Below are 23112 nucleotides of genomic sequence, written 5' to 3'. Positions count from 1 at the left end.
TTAAAAGATCTAGAAAATGTTTCATTAGACAATAATCAGAAAAATATATATAAATCTCTGTTGCTTCTACCGTCAAGTAAGTCTGCATTTGCTTTGTCATAGGCATCATCCGGAAGTAAGTCAAAAAACAGTTTATAATTTTCCTTCAGTATGCTCTCGAGTTGTTCAGCTGTTGCTTCGATTTCTGCATATCTTTCCGAGAATCTGTCAATTTTATCAACAACTGACAATACATTATCGTCTCTTGCATCTTTACGATAAATAACTGGCATCATCGCCCAGGCATATAATCTGTCCAGAATATTTTTCAAGTTATTCTGTGCTCGAAAAACTCTGACGTGTAATTTCCAAGTAATTTCTAGCAGATTATTTATGTATTCGGGGATCTCTATAAAATATTACAAAGGAAAACTTCAAAATTGACATGCACATTTATTATGTTTCTCGGTTTAGGTAAGGTTGGTGAAACAAATATAAGGTGCACGTAAAATCGGCCAAGAGTCAAAGTAAACAGTTTCACGTCTTCTGTCAAAAGAATTAACGGAAATATAAGAAGTTAATAACTTAAACCCTTAGACAGGGCCACATTATGCATTCGTTACACCCGCACAGGCTCTATGGTCCTTCAAATTCTTATAATGGGTTTCGTTTTCACCTGCATTCTGCTTCGATTTTTATCAATGTCACGTTTTTAAAATTCCAATAGTTAATTGATTTGCGTTGATCATATACATACACTACCGGCCAAATGTTTGGAATCACTGTGCACTGCAAGTTGCACAAAAATTCCCCAAAAATGTTAGCATTTATAATAATTTTCCGACGAATTTTTTATTATTCAAATCAATCGAAATGAGATAAAGTGCTATTGATCTCCACAACATCAATTTCAAATCAATAAAGAATTAGTGGCAGATTGAATATTAATATAAATTGGCAGGTGATTCCAAACTTTCGGCCGGTAGTGTATATAGGTTTCCGATACGCCAAGCACAGAAAGAAACTTCAAATATTAAAAAAACTAATTGACATTTTTAATTTGTCTGATAGTGCATGGAGATGACCCTAAAACAGAATGCCGTATATGTAAGTACAGGCAACCTAGCTACCACTACATCAAGCTGTGCCTCCACTACATTTGTTCCACCGACTATACCTTATACTTGAATTGTATGTGATTTAGATTTTTAGTAGATTTTTATAATGATTTTTAGTATCATTATAAAGAAGAAATATACAATACGTAAAGAACGAATACCGATAATAATAAGACGAGAAATGTTTGTTAGGTCGACTATACTCTTGCACGGCAACAAGAAAAATGAACAAAAAGAGTTATAATTTTTAGTATATTAATTAAACAAATGGACGTTTTTCAAATCTATTTAAGCAGCCTCATTCGTCGTTCAGAAATACAAATTTCGTCAATTTACATCACCTCTCTATCTTCAATAGTTTTCGAGATATTGGACTAAATATGTTTTCTACCCTCGACTTTGAGAGCGATTTTCACCCCTTCGGTGTGGACGATTGCTGATAAAAAAGATACGCGTCGAATATTTTTTGAGATCTATCGCATACCAAAACTTCATCAAAATCGGTGATTATTACTTCGGGATGTTTCCTTGTAAGTGTAATATAAGTAGGAATAATCAGAAAAGTAAAAATATTTAGACGGAGGAAAGTGTAAAGTAGGGTGCTCGTTGAACCTGTTGACGATCAAAGTACGTGTTTGATAGATTTGGAGAAAAAATTGAATAAAGAAGCATAGGCAGGGCTGGAGATGAGTGAAGACAGATATAAGGATTATATACACGAATGATACTGTTATGAATGCTGTATAATATGATTGTGAATCTTCGTATCACCGTCAACCAAGCAAACCTGAAGGTTCTAACGCGACTGCATGGACAAATGAGCGGAAAACAGACGCGCGCACCATCATCGCTACTCTACGGCCCTAATAGAGGGAAAGTTTTGGTGTAGATAGTTTAAGCGGTTTTCAACCGATAAGGAATAGGAAAGTGAAAAGATTATCTGTTCTCCTTGTCTTCCTGTCTGAGTCAGCGCATAATATAAACATTTAATAGCATCTAGAACGTTAATTTCCGAAAGATTCAAATACAGTAAACTGTTATTGCAAAGGAAACTTCAGGAAGTGTATTAATACTTTTTTAAGAATTAGAAAAGTGAAAAGTAAACATTTTTTTAATATTTCTGAAAAAATAGCTTATAAAGCCTAAAAAATTTCTGACACTAATGGAAGAAAGTCCCTGAACCTTCAGATTTGCTTAGTCGTTGCTTTTGACGGTGACGATACTCTGGTCTTTTGACCTGCCCTGCACTAACCGGTGTGTGAACGGTTGCCAGGACTCCTGGATGTTTTGGCCAATTTTTTGAAATGCTTATAAACAAAAAACGAAATCTCAAATGCAATTTTGTTATTCTTAATTTTCGTCTCATTTTTGACTTATAGAATAACCCTTTAAAACACCCTATATAAGTTTTTGTTTTTAGAAATACCGATACTATTACCTCCCATAACATTTGCCTTTCCCTTAAAAATACATGTATAATTCTTTAATTCGTAGTATTCTTCAATGCCTTGCATTTTTTCCTATTCTTCGAGCAACTTACACAATTAATTGTTAAAAATGAATAATGCGTTACCTTCGGAATTCCAATTATAATTTTCTTGACCATAATTAATTAAATTGTCAATATCTTCAACTTCTTCTTCCACTAATTTAAATTCTACTGGTAAGCTCTCACTTCGTATTCTGTTATACCTAAAATACAAACATATTTACCTAGGAAAGAAATTATATTAAAAATATGATTGAATTCACAAATTCCAAACATTGATCATTCTTTTTGGCTCATCAACATGCTATTTTATAATCTTCAACTTTCGAGTATTCAATTATGCATAAATTGGGTGGCAATGTATAAAAAGTATAATAAGCTATAAAAAAAAAGGTAAAGGTATAGAAGTCTTTTTTGATGTTGCACAATTTTCAAAAACAACTTCTACCGTAAACGGGTATACGCATTTCTTAACTCATTTCCGCGTTCTGAATATACCAGGTGTCTCGCCAATTTTGATCACCTTAAATATCTTCATTACTTCAAGTAATGAGCGAAAATATTACTTACGTAAGGTGTAAAAGAGATTGTACGTCAATTTTTTTTTTTTTTTTTTTAATGGAATGTCCAATCTTTGTAGTTAAATTAGATAAATTAGCGAATTTTCAGTACTGAGGTACACTTTATTCTAACACATACCGTTCCTGACATATTCGACTTTGTCCATCTTATTACTTTCATTATGAAGCATGTTCCAAGTGTTAATCATGTGCATCGATAGAATACTGTAACACGTGAACCACTGAATCTCTTACATGTCTTATCGCTTGGAGTCTGCTCCAGCACACACTGCAGTAATCCGTTGCATCACATTATGGAAGTATCTTACGGTACACGATATTTTTCACAAAAAGAACATATTTCCCGATGAAAGTAATCCAATGGACGAAGCCGAATATCTTAGGAATAGGGCGAAACCCTGCTGCAATAGACCTTGAGATAACAAGACATGTAAGGGATTCATCATTTCACAGATTACAACATTGTATCGATGCACATGGTTGACATTTCGAACAAGTTTCATAAGGAAAATACGAGGGTCGATTGACAAATTCGTGACCTAAGTATAAAGGACTGTTGCTAGGTGCTTGCAATTTTTACGGTATAACGTGTGAGCATTTCTGATGTACGAAAGTTGTGACTTTGAAAAAGGGAAAAAATGTGAAAATCAGTCGTAGGTTGATTTGAAAAGTATTTTAATAAGCGTAAGACAAGGATAAAATATAAAAGATCGAGGGACAGAACCGAGTTCGGGCCCCGCGGGCACCTTTATGACACGGCCCTGTAACAATAGCCAGAGCCGGGTTATTCGGGAACGTTCGTAGAAACTCCGAAAACTACCGAGGGACACTTACTCGTTGTCCGAACGTGCGAAAGAGCAGACACGAAGCGAGGTTCAAGAAAACTGTCAATAAAGATCTGCGAATCCACACATGTACCAAATAAAATAGAGTTGTAAACTAGAAGCTCGGCGTATATTCCTTGCATAAGGTGATGGAAAATTGTAGACAGAAAAAATAACAAAGTTGGGAAGATACGACGATGAGAACGTGTGAGAGACATGCAAGAATGCGGAAGAGGTTATACAGACGTGCTCGAAACTTGACTGCATGTGCTGTGACATTATACATTGGAGAGAGCGCCTAACGTTTATGACATAGGATCATTTGTCACACGTAGACCGCCATAGAGATCAGAAAGTCAAAACACTCGAGCGATAAACGTGTTTTATAACACGAAGTGTCGAGCAGCCGCAAGTAACAGAATTTTTCACTTCTGAACCTGGGAAAACCAATAGTCCTCCGACTTTCTCCGTGCATCACTCCTTAGGACACCGTGCATTTCAAAACAACCAATGAAAACATTCTGTAAATCTTCAGGGTACAAACTTTTAAGCAATAAGTCAGATCAAGCCGAGCCACGAGACGAGAAACATAAAAAATTCATTTCGACATCTTTCTTATATATTTTACCTACTTAACCTCTAAACGTTCACATTTTTTTCAACTTGATCAATTTTATTTTGGTTTTACATTATTTCCTAGGTGTATGTATTGAAATAAGTTTCCTATTATTTATAACGCTGTAACTCGCGTGTTTTGCTATAATAAAAAGGATAACGCAATATAAAAAATGAAAGAAAATCGTTAAATAAAATTGCACTTATTGGATGATTAGGCCTCAACACGAGCACGAGCGTTGAATGGTTAACAAAGAATAATCGTCGTGTAAAGTATATAACGGGTGTCCTAGTTTTTTTTTCGATAAAATTTTGTCGGTATCTTCTATGGATCCAAATAAGAAAACAATGTTATACGAACATAGGTCGTTTGAAGCTGTATTAAAAAGGTATAACAAAAATACGAAATACAAAGGGAATGGTAACGAACTTGCGGTTACTATGATGCAAGACAAGAATGACACTGCCAGAAGTTGACATGCATCACAGTTAACGACCTCAAATAGTAAACACAACTCGCATAAACAGAGTAGATGTACATATCACGGATTTATCCCTATTTTCTAACATAACCTCACATTCGCAATATTACTGTTATAAATTTTTAACGAAGCTTCAAACGACCTATGTTTATATAACATTTCTTTCTTACTTATATCCATAGAACATACTGGCAAAGTTTGATCGAAACAAACTGGGACACCCTATATGTAGATATGTGTAGTACTTTCCCATCGAGTTCAGAAGTTTACCCCTATGCAACAATTTTAAATATTTTCTAATTCAGGTTGTTTAGAAATTCAGTCACGTTCGACGACTTAGGTAAATTTACAAACTTTGTTAAAAGTATGAGTAACAACATTCATTAGTGTGTAACACCAAATCAGAGAAACTTTAAAGTTGTGGAGCAACAGATCTCTATAATTATTATACAGATGCATTGCGTCGTATACACACATATTGAAGATGTATAGCAAAAATAAAGACATTAATGTAATGCATCGCATACTTCAACTCTTGTGACACGTTAAACTTTGTAAATAAGAAGACTATGAACATTTTGATTTACCATATCTTTGCACCGTTAGTAGAGTTTCAATCTTTGATACTATTTATTTCATGAAATACGCACTTTTAACAAGATATTTATAAAATTTTCTTTTTCAGTTCACCTCCGAAATCACTTTCCTTAAAGAGGCTAGCGGAGCACCCTGCACTTATTACTTTTTTGAAAAAATTGTGAAATAAAAGGATAGCTATATAGTACGTATTATTGGTGTAATGCAATAAAAATATCTTTACTGTACGCCTATTTCCTTTAAAAAGTGGATACGTTTTTATATTACCAAATAAAATTCCGGATATCATTTTCAATTTAGGAGGGAATCGAACATTAGAAGAATAAAGGTGTGAAAATGTTACGCAATCCAATTATAAATCACATCCACTGTAAGTGAATAATCGAGGAATGAAGAAGATAGACGTAATACTGCAGTAACAGTAAACACGTACTTTCTACAATTATGTAATGTCATCTTCAATTACCTATCTAACAAGAATTGTACGCTTATCATATCGCATCTACAGATTTGTAATTTAAGTGAAAGCATATTTTCACCAATCATGCGAACTCCTATATTTTTAATTTGAAAGTATACTAATTTGATGGATGCTTTGTCTAGATTAGGCCAGATACCATTAAGTCGTGTAACGTGAAATGTGTGAATTTCTAATTATTTGCGGATTAATCACTCAAGTGATTAGTTAAGTGTTGAAAAGTCGTTAGTTTTTTTGTATTAACCAGTTTATACAGGGTGAGACACCCAACTCGACCACCTTCAATTACTCGTAAACTATTTCTTACATCGGAAAATGTTTCAAACAAAAATCGTATGATATCAAGAAGGACGTGCACTAAGGATTTAAAATAGATATTGCATTACATACATTGAACAAAATCAATCGTGTTGGAAATTAAACTGAGAAAAGAAATGAATACAAAAAATCATGGTTTGCTCCCTTATTGCACTTACCTATTACATTTTAAGTGGGAAAGCTATTCTTTTATTAAAAGTACTTTTTTAAATTTCTTTACTTACAGAAAATGTGCAAAAATTGTATAATTAATCATTATTAAAAGGCTTTATATTACATTTAAATATAGTTTTTTATCAATTTTTGACGATGAAAATATAATTTTTCGTGCTCAAGATCATTTGAAGGAATAAAATAAAAGTATACGTTACTGAATCAAAGATCAGGTCTTTCGCAAGGCCCCGTATCGCACAATTATTGCTGTTGAGGCTTCCGGGTGTAAGCCGTGTCCTTATGGAAGAAACATTCCAACGTTTCGTAAGCACTGCAGCTCATTTTATCAGGGTTTAAATAACACACTGATACTGCTTACACCATGATGTACTGAGCTGCAGTGCTTACGAAACGTGAGAATATTTCCTCCATAAAGACACGACTAACATCCGGAAACCTCGACAGCAATAAGTTACCGAATTCGATACGACATTGTCTATGGTGTTAGGCTAAAAGGGATATTTTGTAGAAAAACTGCTACGACCGCAAAATATAAAAAAATAACCTTGATAAAGACGTTCTACAGTTCATAATGTGTCCCCTTTTATGGGGTCTTGCGCGAACTGTTTGTAAGTCTTATGTAAACTGACTCTCTAGAGAGTCTTACAAGAACTACTTCCGACAGCATTATCAGCGCAGCGTGCCTTGTAAAGGTCCTTGTTTTTTTCTTATTCGTTGTTTTCCGTGTGTTTATAAAATTTAGGTGAAATACAAATATTATTTTTATACTATATTTAAAAATTTTACTAAAAACTAGGATTAGATACCCTGCTATAAAAACAATAATTAAATGTAAATCATTAAAATTAAAAAATATGGCAGCCTTATATTCTTGTTAGAGAAACCTGTACTTTAATCGATAATCCACGATAAGAGTACTCAAATAACTTCTTTATTGTTAAATGGTATTCTGTCCGTATGAAGTCGTGTCAGGATACAGGGTGTATTCTGAGGCACGTAGTTCTCGGACATTTTTACCCGGTTCAAAGTGTGCCAGTAATTCTATCCCTTATACAGGGTGTTCTGCAACTGTTGATAGAAAATTTGAGGGGTGATTCTGCAAGCCAGAATAAGACGAAAATCAAGAATAAAGAAATTGTGTTTAAGGCATTGTTTTTTAGTTATTAACAGTTAAAGGTATCCCTGTGGTCGAGCAAAACTCCTGACACCAGCCTACGGGGAACGCAGTGATTCTCAAAACAAGCGACATATGGTCGTCAGTTTACCTCGTGCAAGTCGTGGAGAAAGAAACTGTGACATTCGGTGCCATAAACGATCCTGCGACACTTTATAAAAAGTATCATAAATTAAACATTAAACCTACCTACTCGCAGAAATGCAAAAGAGCGTATCAAAGCCCGTCCTATGGGATTTCCGTGTGGAGAGGTTTAATGTCTGCGAGTAGATAGATTTAGTGTTTAATCTACGATCTTTTTTTATAAAGTGTCGCAGGATAGTTTACGTTTCCGAATATCACAGTTCCTTTCTCTACAACTTGTACGAAGTAAACTAACGGCCATGTATCGTTTGTTTTGAGAATCACTGCGTTCTCCGTAGGCTGGTGTTAGGAGTTTTGCTCGACCACAGGGATACGTTTAACTGTTAATAACTGAAAAACAAGGCCTTAAACACAATTTTTTTATTCTTGATTTTCGTCTTATTCTGGCTTGCAGAATCACCTCTCAAATTTTCTATCAACAGTTATCGAACACCCCGTATAATTTTGTTGCATCGCAAGAAGAGGAATTTATCAGACTATTTATTAAGAAAGAAATATATTTATGAATTTACGTACCTATCACGATATCTGTAAATTATACGTTAAAAGGTTTTACCAGAAGGAAAATGAAAGTATCACTTACCAATTTACTATCAAATTAAGATTGTAGGTGTTGTTAAAAAAGAATTGTGTTCTGTTATAAAATTCTATTGCTTCAGGAGGAAGATTGGGCTTCTTTATGATTATCATATAACGAATCTCTCTTAAAGTATTCCTCAGTTGTATATGAAAATTCAATTCTAACAGCTTGTCATCTCTAACTGTTAAAAGAGTTTTCGTTAAGTGTGTTTCCCAAATTTCTGGCAATTTCTCTTCCCAAGCGGAGAATATTTCCTCTTCCTTTTCTTCAATAATCATCTTGAAGAAACAAATATATTTGAAATATATTTTTATCTGTATCTAATTTTTTAATGTTATACATTATATGTTACTTTCTTAGTACATTAATTGTTCTTTACATTTTACAACTTACTTGAGAAATTATAAATTGCTAAAATTCAATAAAAGTGTCATAAATGTTCGATCCAAATGTTTGAAAAAAGGCAATTTATTGAAATTAATGTTAAAAAGAAATATTTATAAACGTTAAAGGAACAATCTATTTATTATATACTATATCAGTTTATTTGTTACATGTTACCTCTAGCTCTTCGTATTTCTCTTTGAGTTCGCTTGTCATTTTAGCAGCAATTAAAGGATGATCGATTAATCTCATGCAGTGAATTGGAAAACGAGTTCTCTCACGTAGTTTCATTAACAAGCACAATGACGAAGCGACTGGAGGTAAATAGGCATTTATTGATATGTGCAACCTCTCTGTATCCAACGTAAAATTCTCGTCAAATATGCCCTAAGATGTAAAGAGCTTCTAGAATTATTTTACCAAAAATAGATATGCACAATTTTATAATGACAACAGTCACAAATTATGATATTTATTATGAATAATATGGACAACCAGATTTTTCATTTCAATGTTTCAGAGAAATAAAAGTTTAATTAATTAGAAATTACATTTATTTTCTTGGATATTGTATAATAATTATATAAAATGTTATGTAATAATTGAACATTCAACATTCCTTTTTTAATACAAAATAACACAAATAACAATATTACAGTACAGAATATGCTGTTACTTAAAAGTACAATAAAACACTCGAAATTTGTTGAAATAAATCCAGATATGTCCTTTTAAATAAATTACAAATTTGAAAGGATTAAATGATTACTATATTTTCAAACATTCATAATCTACACTTTATACTATAAAGTCCATAGAATATTAGCTTAAACTTGTTCCTATATGCTTTCATTTTACCTTTATATTGCTGAAGTGTCGATCTGCTCTTTGAATCACGTTTTCGTATTTAAACCACAACTGAGCCATGATTATGGGTCGATTGGCAATTACACCCATCATCCAAATAAACTTAAAATGCGATTCTAAGTTATGACATTCTGCAAATACTTGAACAAAAATGCTTGCCAATCGTCGATCAAATTGCTCCACCTTGCATTTGAGAAATATCTCGCTTAGTTAAAGAGTAACATGTAGTATTATAAGCAAATAAACATCGTGGAAACATTTAAAACGACATCTTACAAAAGCAGTTTAAAAGTAGGGGAGACCGGGGCTAAAAGTTACCGAGATAAGTTGTTACGATTGGTTGTAACTTTAAAACGAAAAGAGATAGGATTGTGCTTTCAATTGTCTTCGCCATGTAAGTCGATCACGCCACTCTGTCATCCGTTTTAATAGCGTCTGTGACAGCGACTCTTGTGGTCATAAGCAACCACCTAAATAGTCTCGTATCGGAAAAGTAAATATTTGTCGTTCGTTACTTTTTGGTCTATTTCGGAAATTATTAATTGTTTCGTCCTTATGGATCAAATGACATTTAAAAACACGTTGCGATAGTTTTTATTAGACTATTTCAATATAAAAGCCGAGTATTCATATTGTCGCAGTAGACGCCACCCGACATTTCGTATGCGAATGGGTTTCCCTTGTCCTATGATACACATCTCCTTAACCCTATTGCGTTCTTCATTTTGACTGTACACTTAAGACTTTTGGGTCAAAAAGGACCTAAGGGACATATGAACCTAGACAATAAACGTTTAAAATAATGTTAAGGAACGTAAACTTGATAACAGCAAAAATTACTAAAAATATAAAAAGGCGGTGGGTCAAAAAAGACCCGAGGACCGCTTTAGGGTTAAAAATTCGCCCGATCCATTAGGACACCTTCTCTGCATTCCAGACCGACGCCAAGATGGCTTTTCCCGATACCGCGATTTTCCGAAATTTCCCTACCCCACACGTATTCCACAGCGTCCATCCCCTCCAGTAGGGCCCAATATAAATACTGGGCCCAAACAAAGGAAGTTTAGTCTTACGTTTAAAATCTAAGGAACTACAACGTCACTATGTACCAAGATTGTTATAAATAAAGCACTTTAAACAATCTCCGGAGTTACCTCGACGACAATATAAATTGCCACGTGTGTCGATGGGGACTAGTTCCTCCGACTTGGGGCAGGTGTTATACCTGAGTATTTTGCCGGACAGGTGAATATCTCAATAAATACAAATTTTAGACATATTACACTTTCAATGCTCTCTTAATTTCCGGAAAGAAATACAGGGTGTTCTATTTAAAAAAATCATGGTAAACTTCAAAACTTTACGTATAAAAACATTGTAGAAAAAAACAATTCTTGTAACATGTGCCCACCTTGAAATCGTGCAACTTTTGCTTCAAACACTATTTCGTACAGCGAATAGTTTACGAGCAATCAGGTCGTCAAGTTAGGTGAATCAGCCTGTACTGTTTTAGTTTTCTTTTAATGATAATACTTACATTTTTGTTGATCTGAACGTCAATAAATAAACATTATTCATAAGATTGTATTTTATTTCATCAGAAATTGAAATATCTCGCTGAAAGGCTACTCTTTTTTCTTAGGAACAACTTACCCCACGACGGGGTTAGAAGTTACGCTTCGCCAAGTTGCAAATAAATGACTCCCCGCGAAAAACTAATTGCAATATGTTAAATGTAAGCTCGAGATCTTAAAGTACGATAAATTTAACGATAAATTAGTTAACAGTGAAGAGAATAACTACATTATTTCTCGGTCATTTTTTATGTTCTGTCAAAATTGTAACTTTTCGCCCCAGTCTCCCCTAATTGAGACATAAAAAACAGTAAATCGATAGAAATTACTTACCATGGCAGAAAACGCATTCAAATCTTCGGTAAACTGTGTTTCCTCTGGCATTAAAACTTCGTAAGGTACTTCCGCAAATTGTTGGTACAATTTAAGAAACTCTTCGTAAATGTCAGTAGTCATGGAAAGCAACGATTTTGCTTTTAAACCGGACATTTCTATTCTTTCCAGTTTTAAATAATCCTGTACTATATTGAACAACGACTGAAAGAGAAAAATATTAACTGCAAAGTTGGAATGTCTGAAAAATTAGCACGAAAATCATGTACAGGGTGAGTCGTTTAACAGTGCCACCTAAATTTACTCGTAAACTATTTGTCGTATCACGAAAACTTCAAGGTGACCTTCACATCTCGATAAAAAAGCGGACTATCGAAAAACCAATTGTTGCATTGTATGCCCCGCTTGATACCAAACAACTTTCGTTGGAAAATTTTTTTGATACGACAAATAGTTTGCGAGTAAAAGGTGGCACTGTTAAATGACTCGTCCTGTATAAAAAGCGAGAAAGAAGTTCATCGTACAACAAAGAAAGGAATGTTTCTTGGCGAAAATAAGGGAAAAGTGTGCAATATTATTTTTTAAAAGAGCACTTTTTTATTTTTTAAATTTCTGCACAATTTTTTGTTTGTATTAGAAAAGATTGGTTTCACTTCTTTTTCAAATCTCCTAAAGTGAAAACTGAGGAATGCAACATTTGGCGATTTCAGAAATAAAGAAATTTAAATTTGAAAAATATAATACTTATAATTATATCAGTATTAAAATAATATTCTAATTTAAGAGATCCAAATTATTCTATTTTTTACAAGCAACTTAATGTTACAGCAATACACACGCCCACACATACACATATTTACAATATCATTGAGAAAGTAAAATAAACAGTGCATATTCCCTATATGTATTATTGTTTCATATTTGACAAATTATCTTTCGCTTAAAGTAAACAAAAATTACAACGAAATGAAATTAAAAGAAAAAATAACGATATTCGAATACATCATTTATAATTTTTCAACAAACCTCAATTTCTTTAAGTCTCTGCTCAAACATTTGAATTCTGGCAAAAACTAACTTCTCGTGAAATGTCCAAGGTACGGGTTCTTGTAATTTAAAATAAGACTCTATTTTCTCTTTAAATGTTCGAAACATTTCTTGATAGCTATTGAGATACGGTAAGACCTCTGCTATTTTTGCTTTATTTTCCTCGATGTCTCCTTCAAATAAAGTTGACGGATTTATATGCTTCACTGCCTACACAAAAAGATATTAAACATATCTCAAGCGGCTATAATTTTTTATGTTAATGTAGGAACCGACGACGGAAAAATATTGAGGGACCCAACGGGAATCGAACTCGGGATGATCTTCGGCTTACCAAGCCGAGGCTTTGCGCGCTTCGCCAACCACTCCCTCTATATTGTCCTTTGTCGGTTTCCTATTTGGGTATGGAGGCCCCGATACTACACTCGGCCATCCTGAACTGACATTCGCCCTCGAATGTCCTCAGTGCGACACAACTCAACACTTTCGGGCACACTCCCCCACACAGTGGCACACAGCCGAAACAACGCATTTTTGGGAGACGTGCAACCCTTGATATGTTTTCGTCTCACACCTCCTGGCTTCGTGTAGCCGTAGATGCCTCCATCCCGGACGAGCCCCCATATGTAGGAACCAACGGAAAAATATTGAGACACAAAAGCCGGGAATCGAACCCGGGACCTTCGGCTTAGCAAGCCGACGCTTTGCGCGCTACGCCAACCACTCCCTCTATATTGTCCTTTGTCGGTTTCCTATTTGCGTATGGAGGCCCCGATACTACATTAATTGTAAAATAATAATTTTAATAAAAGAAATCAAGTACTTTCTTTGATCATGTTAATTTCAATATACAATAACAACAAATGTATACGAAATGGGAGGAAATCTGAAAACTAAGTTTTGTCGCACCTAACTCGCGAGCGGTCGAAGGACCTCGGGTAAACTTTAGTATAGTCGGTGGAAGAAATATAGCAGGATTGTAAATTAAAGTATTTGATTTTATTTTAGAATATTTCACAGAATAAGCTACTATTTTTTTTTGTTACTTTTGATATGATTGATTTTTGTATTACAATTTGCAACTAATACAGTAGAAACACTGTAGCTTTAAACAAATTGAAATTATAATTAATACAATAAAAGGTTAAATATCACCGGTAATTATTTAAGTTTGAGCAACTAACATTGACTTCGTTTGTTACTTTATTATTTAAGCTAAGCTGTTTATGAAAATATTAGTTCGTTGATATGATAGAAATTAGAATACCTGAGAAATTAACAAATTTGAAATTTCTCGTAACAGAGCAATAATTCTTTCCATAGAATAATATTTCGAATTTGACCACATTAAACAAACGCAATGGATCAATGTCTTTAACTTCGACATTATGTCTTTAAATTCAGTACTTTCGACATCCTGAAAATAGGATTCCAGAGGCTTCAAATAGAGATAAATATCCCTAGTCTGCAATAAAGCTGAAAAATTCGGACGAAGATTACTTCAGAAAAGGGAAATGTTTTTATCATTTATTTTCGTTACTTCAGAAAAATTAAAAGACATTGCACACATGTTACAGATTTCGCTAGAATTTTTTTCAGTAAAGGATAATGTAATTACAATTTAACATAATGGAATTAGAAAGAAACTGAATGTTCGTTATCGCTTTTTTAAATTAAACATTAATAAAATGTTAGAGTAGAGAAAATTTGAAAATTTCTATGATTGAACTAAATTCGTTTGTTTATTCGTCCAGCTTCTTTTTTCATAATTATTACTTACTTCCAACCACGTTTTTCACTAAATTTTTGAAGTACGCCGAATAAGGACTTTCTACTTTTTCTAAAAATACTTCTATTTGCATTACTTTCGGATCTTTCAATTGTCGGTAAAGCGATTCCATATTCTTTAGTCTCATGTTCCAGTATTCTATCTCTAATGAAGTAAAATCATCCCAATTATATCAATAATAATCACAGCTTTCTTATAAAATGAGCAAAAGATATCTTAATAACAACTAAAGAGATAAATGGGGAAAAAATGATCGTGTAAAGAGAAACGAAGAAAAAGAGAATTATATTATACTTAAAATATAATTTTATTATGTACACTGCTGTTCATAATTATTGGGATATCGATTATGTTCGTGTTATATAATTTAAAAGTTAGTATCGTATATCAATAAAAATACTCATTATCAAAAATAACGTAACTCAATATCATGTAAACAAAGAGAAAAACTAGTGACATAATATGATAACGACTGTCGTAATGACTGTATACTTCACTACATTCAATAAGTTTCCTAATCCTTATGAACTAGAGTGTACAAGATGATGCATGCAACATTTACTTGAAAGAATAAAAACAAAATAAACTAAAAACGGACACCATTCTTAAAACAATGAAATTACCAGTAACAGGTATTTCCTTGTCACTCTTCGAAGACTTAGAGAATTCTTCATTGAGAATCTCATTGATCTGAGTTGCCCATTTTATTACAATTTCCTCTATATTATTTTTCAGTTGTAATTGCTTAGAAGAGTCTATTTTTGAATTAAATTGTTGATTGAGTATTTCTTCGATGCCCATCGGCATTGGTAGCAACGTTTGTCCCGTTATTTTTCCTTTTACCTGAGGTTTGTGTAACAGTGTATTAGTACTTTTTCGAAACCGACATAACCTACAATTCGGACGGCGGACGCCGGGTCACCGTTGACCCAGCTTTTTAGATGTCTCTTATTTCAACCAGCATTCGAAACAGAGTCACGACTCTTCTCTCCTTATATTATAAATGTTTTTTCTTATTTTAATCGTAATACATTTCTATAGTTTTAAATAATATAATTCCCAATAAAATGAAAAGGTATGGTTCCGTTTGCATGCAAAAAAGATTTTAGTATTGGGTCATATTTGACCCGACATCTGCCGTGCGTGCGTTATTATACAGGGTGTCCCGTAAAGAGCGTAACACCCGGAAACGGGTGTTGCTGGGGTGACTCTGAACAACTTTTTCCTTTACCAATCCTTTACCAAAATGTTGGTTGAAGCTTCGTTTTTGAATTATTAACGAAAAACACTGGCCAATCAGAGCGCGCGTAGAGCCCGCCCCCAAGCACGGGAGCGCAGGGACTCATCCGCGCGCGATCGTGAACAAACGCATTGGCACAGCGTGGGTATCGTGGGAAGAGGGACACCCTGTATGTATTTTAAATTGGTGTAAATGAAATGTCGTTTTTTTAATAGCAATTGGAGAGTTGATAACATATATTAAATTTCGACCGATCGTAAATTTTTGTACTCAACAGTGAAGAAGATAGAATTCGCTGTAGTACATGTGCATTTAGTAGTAAAAAAATGTATAATGCAATGGTTTGGATATTATTATCTGACGTGAGGAATAATGGTGTTACACTCTTTACGGGACACCCTGTATGTATTTTAAATTGGTGTAAATGAAATGTCGTTTTTTTAATAGCAATTGGAAAGTTGATAACATATATTAAATTTCGACCGATCGTAAATTTTTGTACTCAACAGTGAAGAAGATAGAATTCGCTGTAGTTTGGATATTATTATCTGACGTGAGGAATAATCAGGATATGCGCGTAATTTTTTTACATAAGTTTTAACTTGAAAAAACTTTGCTGAAAGTATAAATTTAGTATTTGAAGAAAGTTATGTAAATGTTAGGTCACTTCAACGTTGGTGTGCAATATTCAAGATTGGTAGACTTTTCATTGGAAATGAGCCAAGAGGTAGATCAAATAGGGCCTAGGCCAGCGATGGCGAACCTGTGACACGCATCGTTTACGGACGGTCTTCGCTCAAGAACAGTCAACGCGCGCTGATATTTCTAGATGTGACACGGCACCCGAGTTAAGCTAGGTTTTTTCCGAATTTTGACACACCGAGCTCAAAAGGTTCGCCGTCACTGGCCTGGGCTGATAACGAAGAGAAATTGTTTAAAACAATCCACGGTAAAGAATGTAAAATTTTCCCGTATTCTCCCCTATTCGCTAAATCTTTCCCCAACAGACTACCATTTTTTCAAAAAACCTGAACAATTCTTTTAACAAATAAATTCCCAAAAGAAGACACTGTAAGAGCAACGTTCGAAGAATTTTTCAATTCAAGGACTAATGATTTTTATATATTTGGAATAAGTGTATAAAATCGTGTGGAAATTATTTCAATTAAATACATTATTTTCAAAAGAATTTTTAAAAGAATATTTCATATGCACCAACGTGATAATTAATATTGTACTGGATCAATTAATAACGATAGGATTTTAAGACGTGAAGTTCAATGTGTTGATGTAAAAATACAACCTGTGAAATTGGGAAAAATGTTAATCGGTAGTAGAAGTAATTGCCTTGAACGTTGTTCCAATAATATAGAAACCCTTGTTCGATTAATTTCAATAGAAATTCTTTTACCTGCCATATTAAACTTCGAAGATCATACACTTGCTTTTTAACATCTTTACAAACTACTTCCGGCCAACCGACGTGATTTTTTGGGTTAGATAAAATAGGTACGTATGCCTGAAAACGTTATAAAAATTGTGTAAGGACTAATATGTAATACTGATCAGATTAAACAAATTTTTATGCGAACACATAAATTTTTTAAATAATGTGTAATACATTTTTTTTACACGCACGGAGTACTTGCTGTGTTAATAAATCTTGTAAATTTTCAGTATATACCCGACTAGAAATTTCAGTTAGGCAGACATTAGGTCCGCATTAGGCTAGCCTAATTTGCCTGTTAGGCCCCAATGGGGCAGCCCCATCAGACCGCTGTGGATGAAGAAACAAGCAACAGGCATCGAAAGATGTAAGAATCTGCAGATTTATTACAGTTCTAGACCGAAAGTCGTGAAATAGTGCGATTTTCACAATCTTTAACCGTTTGTAGCTCATAGCAACATTAACCGATTTCGATGAAATTTTCAGCGTGTGTACAATTGACATAGATCTACAAAACGTATTTTTTACATTTTCATTATGAGCTCAGATAAAAAAGTTGTAAAAACGACCTTCGCTATTTTCTTTGCGATTCCGACTAATTGTAGTTTTTTCAAAAATTTATACAAACGTCGGAATGACGGCAAAAAACCATTTCTCTAAGCCTTATAAAAATAGCGGTGCAAAGTCAAATTTTTTTGACAGCGACCGATAACCGTGAAGTCAGGCGTACGCATTTGTTCAATCGCGCGCGAATGAACCTCTGTTCTCCGCCCCTGAGCGCGGGCTCTACGCACACTCTGATTAGCCAGTGTTTTTCGTTAATAATTCAAAAATGAAGCTTCAAACAACATTTTGGTAAAGAAAAAAGTTGTTCAGAGTCACCTCAGCAACCCCCCATTTCCGGGTGTTCGAGGAGTTACGGGACACCCTGTATATTATATTGCAATCATGCAGCCAAATAATGTATACAGGGTGTTCCGTTTAACTGGAAACAGTGGAACATTTCATAAGGGATTGAAGTTATCAAAACAATGTCCATAGAAAAACTGTTTCGTATATAGGAGGACATTAGACGATACAAAATACGTATAAGAGCAATATCTAATCGGCACGCCGAAGAATTTATTATAAATACCGATCAAACAGGTTGTCAATATCAGTTTTCAATAAATCGGTATTAGTGAAAATTAACACATTCATACACGGCGCAATATACTTCGGGAAATATTTTACCGCATATTTTTATATGCTTACAAGAAGCCAGTAACAAATTTCGGCCAAGAGTTCAAAAACAAATTGAAACATTAATGAATTCATACAAAAACATCGTGGCAACACGCAGCAAATCGGGGAAGTTGACAGAATATTTGTACGCGGAGTATTTAAATAAAGTTTTAAAACCTTACGTACAATCTAACAGATTTTTGTTACTTGTAGATTCCTGATTACCATGATATCTTTGTTGGATTATTACTAATAACAACGCGTCAGCTGGTAAGCAAAAACGAATTGTATTATGTATGAGAAACACTGCTACAGAAAATAATATAATAGACCAGATGTCTGTTAGATTTATCAGTCAGTTAGATATAACAAAAATTAATCTAACGCCTTACTAGGAAGTATATATTACCTTTGTATACGTTCGGAGAAATCCGTTTAGCCTTACCACCTCTGTTTAGTAAAGATCTAAATGTTTATGATACGTGACAAAAGGCCCTTCGGTCCCAAGCGGGGTCGTAGGCAATATTAGGGCGTTGCGTAGGAACATTCTCAGTCCGTAGGCAGTGCTCTTACCATCAAGTAGAAAAGCGAACCTTCCTTGTGTCCAATAAAAGTTTATAGTTTGTAATAGGGATTATTAATTATTTAACAACCAATAACTCCCATAATCTAATAATGTCATCGGACCCATAGCCCTGTAACTGTTTATACCTAAGGGGCCTGGGTAAAAGGCTGATGCAGTCCTGGTCTCTTTTTCTTAAGTGGACAACAGAATTTCTGTCGTGCCCTTACGAGTTTTTCACTTTCACTTCGACTGCGATTTTCAAAGCGTTAAGACTAGGGCTATTACTTTTAACCGGGTATCTGAGACACCCGGGTATTCGAGTACCTATGAGATACCCGGGTAGATGAAAATAACCCGATTGTAAGAGTAAAGAATTGCAAGGGCTTAGAATAACTGATTTTTAAAACGACGTAGGTTCGCTGATCGATGGTTGGGTACAATAATGTGTGGGCCGCTGCCCTTTTTCCCGTTTTTATACGCTTCTTCGGCCGTTAGGGCCTTGCAAGCCGTGGGGTGGGGGTACAGCTTGCGCTGCTCCTTGTCTAGGGCCCCCTGCGGCTTGGGTCCCGCGGTCGTTGCCTAGGCGCGTCGCACAACGCCTTACACGATAGACCCGGGTATCTCACGAGTACTCGAATATGTATATACATAAAACAGTCGAAATCTCGGTGGCCACTACCGCTGGTGGTTCCCCGGGCAAAGAAATGCGGATCGATCGCGACAGCGATGCAACGATGCCGACGTGCCAAAGTGCCCCTGTACCCTACACAATATTGTTTTGAAACCTCTGCCGAAACAGTCGAGGAATAATAGATATCTACTCTCAGCTATCTCATCTCATGAGATACCCGGATAATTTCTATTTACCCGGGTACTTCCTGATTACCCGAGTATTTCACGAGTAACCCGGGTATCTCTTAAGTATCAGCTCTAGTTAAGACGTCCTTCCACGCCAAAGAAAATAAAATACGTTTAAGAGAATTCACCATTTATTTAACCCATTAATCCAATAATCTTCCCTACCAATGACGGTAATTGTAATGAAAATTGGAAGCTGGCTGTAATACCACCGAAGTGTACACCGATAGTCGTCTAACCTTAGGATGTATATTTTTATAGGAAGATAAAAATATTTATAAAGAGATTACAACATTGCACGTATTTATTAGAAAATAATCGTGGACTGACATCAAAGAGATGTGAACTTATGCCGACCTGTGTTCCCGATTCTTCACTACTTCCCGATTTTTCATCAAATGAAATGACTTCGTGTAGCACATCGTATAATTCATCGGAACAGACCCTACCATATTACGAATAAAAAGACACAAGGTTCCATTTAAAAAAGAATTAACTTCACTTCGATATCTTCCCCATTGCTACACCTACAGAAGAATTATTTAGCCCACCTAATGTCCCCCTGTATGCCGAACAACTTTCGTAAGAACATCTTTTTCATAACTTCGGTCCCTCGTGAGATATTCCACCGTTTCCGGTTAAACGAAACACCACGCAGAACTAACGTCCTCGACGAGCACGGCTAATTCTTCGATTGGATTCGGTGCCATATCACCGGGTATCAACAAATCCTTGTAATTATGCTCGGTGACCGTTTGGGGTTTCTTCTTCAAGAAGTATGTCTGCTTTCTCTTGGATTGCGTTATTCTGAGTTGGGGCATCAGAAGACCGGTGGGTGTCAATTGCAACACGAGGACCATCTCCGACGCGGTACCAAAGAACTTTGTAATTATCTCCTGAATGTGAAAGTCGTGTAATTTAGTCATTATTGAAATATAGGAAAAATCCATTTTTATAATCTATTCAAGCGATTGGCTTTCTACGAATCTTGTCAAGTAATATCGTTACGAATGTTTCTTTTCCAAACATGTCGCTGTCTCTCTTTGTTTCAAAAGGAAACATAAGCTTTACTTCAGAGAAGGTTCTTGTTATAAGAATAGAAACACTGTAAACTATTTTCCGAAGAGAATTTAATTCTAACGAATTACCAGGACGTAACATACCAAATTTCGTTTATTTATTTATTCTTATAGGTTTAATTTGTATTTCTCTTTTTGTTTTTAATTCGGCAAAGTTATTTCTCACCACTTTATACGTTAGAATAACTGTTTCAGTTTGTCAACAAAAATAACGCAACAAGTTGCAACGTAATCAAAAACTTGAAACTATTCAATCGTGAAAAGTGATGTGCTATTCCAATGACAAATCAAACCTTTCACCTAATTTGAACCATCTGACATTTTTCTATGGGGTTATCCAGAATACAAGAGACATTTATTGCATAACCTTTCGTTTGAATAAAAATGTTGAAAAGGTAAATTGAAATAAAATGTTTAAATGAAAATATCGTTTAATTTTACCTACGTGGAGGAAGAAATTGTAGTGTAAGGTGCTCGATAAGGTTAACTGCGAGGTTACAGCAAGATGAAATAAAATGGAAGTATATCTTAGAATATTTAGCTTCCAATTATTTACCTTGACATTTTTTTCATAGGCAATAGAATTCGTAAGAATACGTAATTGTACTAAAAGAAGAGATTCTGTACACTCATGTTCGTAAATATTAGAATAGGATATTTATTGCATGTGAAGCATACTGAAATCTACTGAAGCCTACCGAATTCTACCGAAATCTACTGAAGTCTACTAAATTTTACTACAATCTACTGAATTCTGCAGACAGCTACTAAAATCTGCTGAAATCTATCAAACTCTAGCAAAATCTACTAAAATCTACTAACATCTGCTGAAATCTACTGAGTTCTATTAAAATCTACTAAAATCTACTGAATTTTACAGAGGTCTACTGAATTGTATTGTACTTACTTCTACTAACATCTACTGAAATCTACTAAGTTTTACTAAAATCTACTTACTACAAGTTACTTACAAGTTTAATATAAAATTATTTGACACACAAAAGTCGTTACAAAATTATTAAGATCCCAAAAAAAATTATTCATTCCAGAATCTCGTTCTATATTTTTCTAGAGTCTAGAATCTCTATATATTTACTGATACGTGAAACTAACTTTGGCGAGGAAATATAATTGAAATTACGTAATACGTTCTACACATTCATAATGGGTGTCCTAATATTTATGAACAGGAAAGTACGTTGAAAATGCGCCGGCATCTCTGCAGGATAAAGTGCTGGCAAGATTAATTAAACTCTTCTGAAATTATGCAAGCGTTCGTATCTGTTTTTCCTCAAGATTAAACAAGCACGACTGAAATACATATATGTATGTACCTTAAAATCTGCATTCGACAACATCTTCGTCCATCTGTCAATTTTTAATTTCCTTGAATGTGTAAGATAATTGAACAGGTATTCCAGTCGTTGGTCTTCCTCCTTCTTCTCGTCCTCCTTTTTATCAGCCATCTTCTTCAATTATATCTAACCTTCTAGATTAACATTTCTTTTTCATTATTATCGTCAATCTGCTGCTTCTTATTGCACGTTTACACAAAGAAATGACGATGTACGTGACGTGAAAACAGAGACACCTTCAGAGATCTTTCTTTCGATCTGAACTGAATTCACACCGAGAATCGCTCCATAAGCCACCTCTGAAATTGAAACACAAGCGAGTAGTTCATTTTACGTTCGTTAAAATTATCAAATGTCAAAGACCATCTTGAGAGTCCCTTCCCACTTTGAAATTACTTTCGTCCTTTTATATCTTCCACCTACGCTGTTTCAATGTTAGAAGTACATGTTTGATTGAAGAACTAATGTAGAAAACTAGGGAAAAATGTTGAGGGACCCAACGGGAATCGAACCCGGGACCTTCGGCTTAGCAAGCCGAGGCTTTGCGCGCTACGCCAACCACTCCCTCTCTATTCTCCCTTCGAGGTTTCCTATTTGAGCACGGAGGCCCTGATACTACGCTCGACCATTCTGAACTGACATTCGCCGTCGAATGTCCTCAGTGCAACACAACTCAACTCAACACTTTCGAGTACACTCCCCCACACAGTGGCACTCTCAGCCGAAACTCTGTTTCTCAACTCTTTTTAGGACACGTGCAAACCCTCTCATCACATGCTCCATCAGCATCATCAGAT

General features: G+C 34.8%; 1 protein-coding gene across 1 annotated transcript in view; it reads right to left on the bottom strand.

Moving 5' to 3' along the window:
- The window catches only part of LOC108574009 (dynein beta chain, ciliary-like), a 40968-nt gene extending 18542 nt beyond the window's left edge, over positions 1 to 22426 (bottom strand). Inside the window, 13 exon segments of the mRNA XM_017936507.1 lie at positions 71 to 388; positions 2671 to 2789; positions 8557 to 8831; positions 9115 to 9324; positions 9796 to 9987; positions 11712 to 11915; positions 12738 to 12968; positions 14026 to 14234; positions 14539 to 14691; positions 15171 to 15390; positions 17199 to 17306; positions 20547 to 20777; positions 22295 to 22426. Coding sequence (XP_017791996.1) covers positions 71 to 388; positions 2671 to 2789; positions 8557 to 8831; positions 9115 to 9324; positions 9796 to 9987; positions 11712 to 11915; positions 12738 to 12968; positions 14026 to 14234; positions 14539 to 14691; positions 15171 to 15390; positions 17199 to 17306; positions 20547 to 20777; positions 22295 to 22426 — 2602 coding nt within the window.
- Positions 22427 to 23112: the final 686 nt, after the last annotated feature.

The sequence above is a fragment of the Habropoda laboriosa genome, unplaced genomic scaffold, assembly GCF_001263275.1.
Source record: "Habropoda laboriosa isolate 0110345459 unplaced genomic scaffold, ASM126327v1 scaffold200, whole genome shotgun sequence".
Classification (NCBI taxonomy): Eukaryota; Metazoa; Arthropoda; class Insecta; order Hymenoptera; family Apidae; genus Habropoda; species Habropoda laboriosa.
This window is presented reverse-complemented; position numbering and strand designations above follow the sequence as displayed.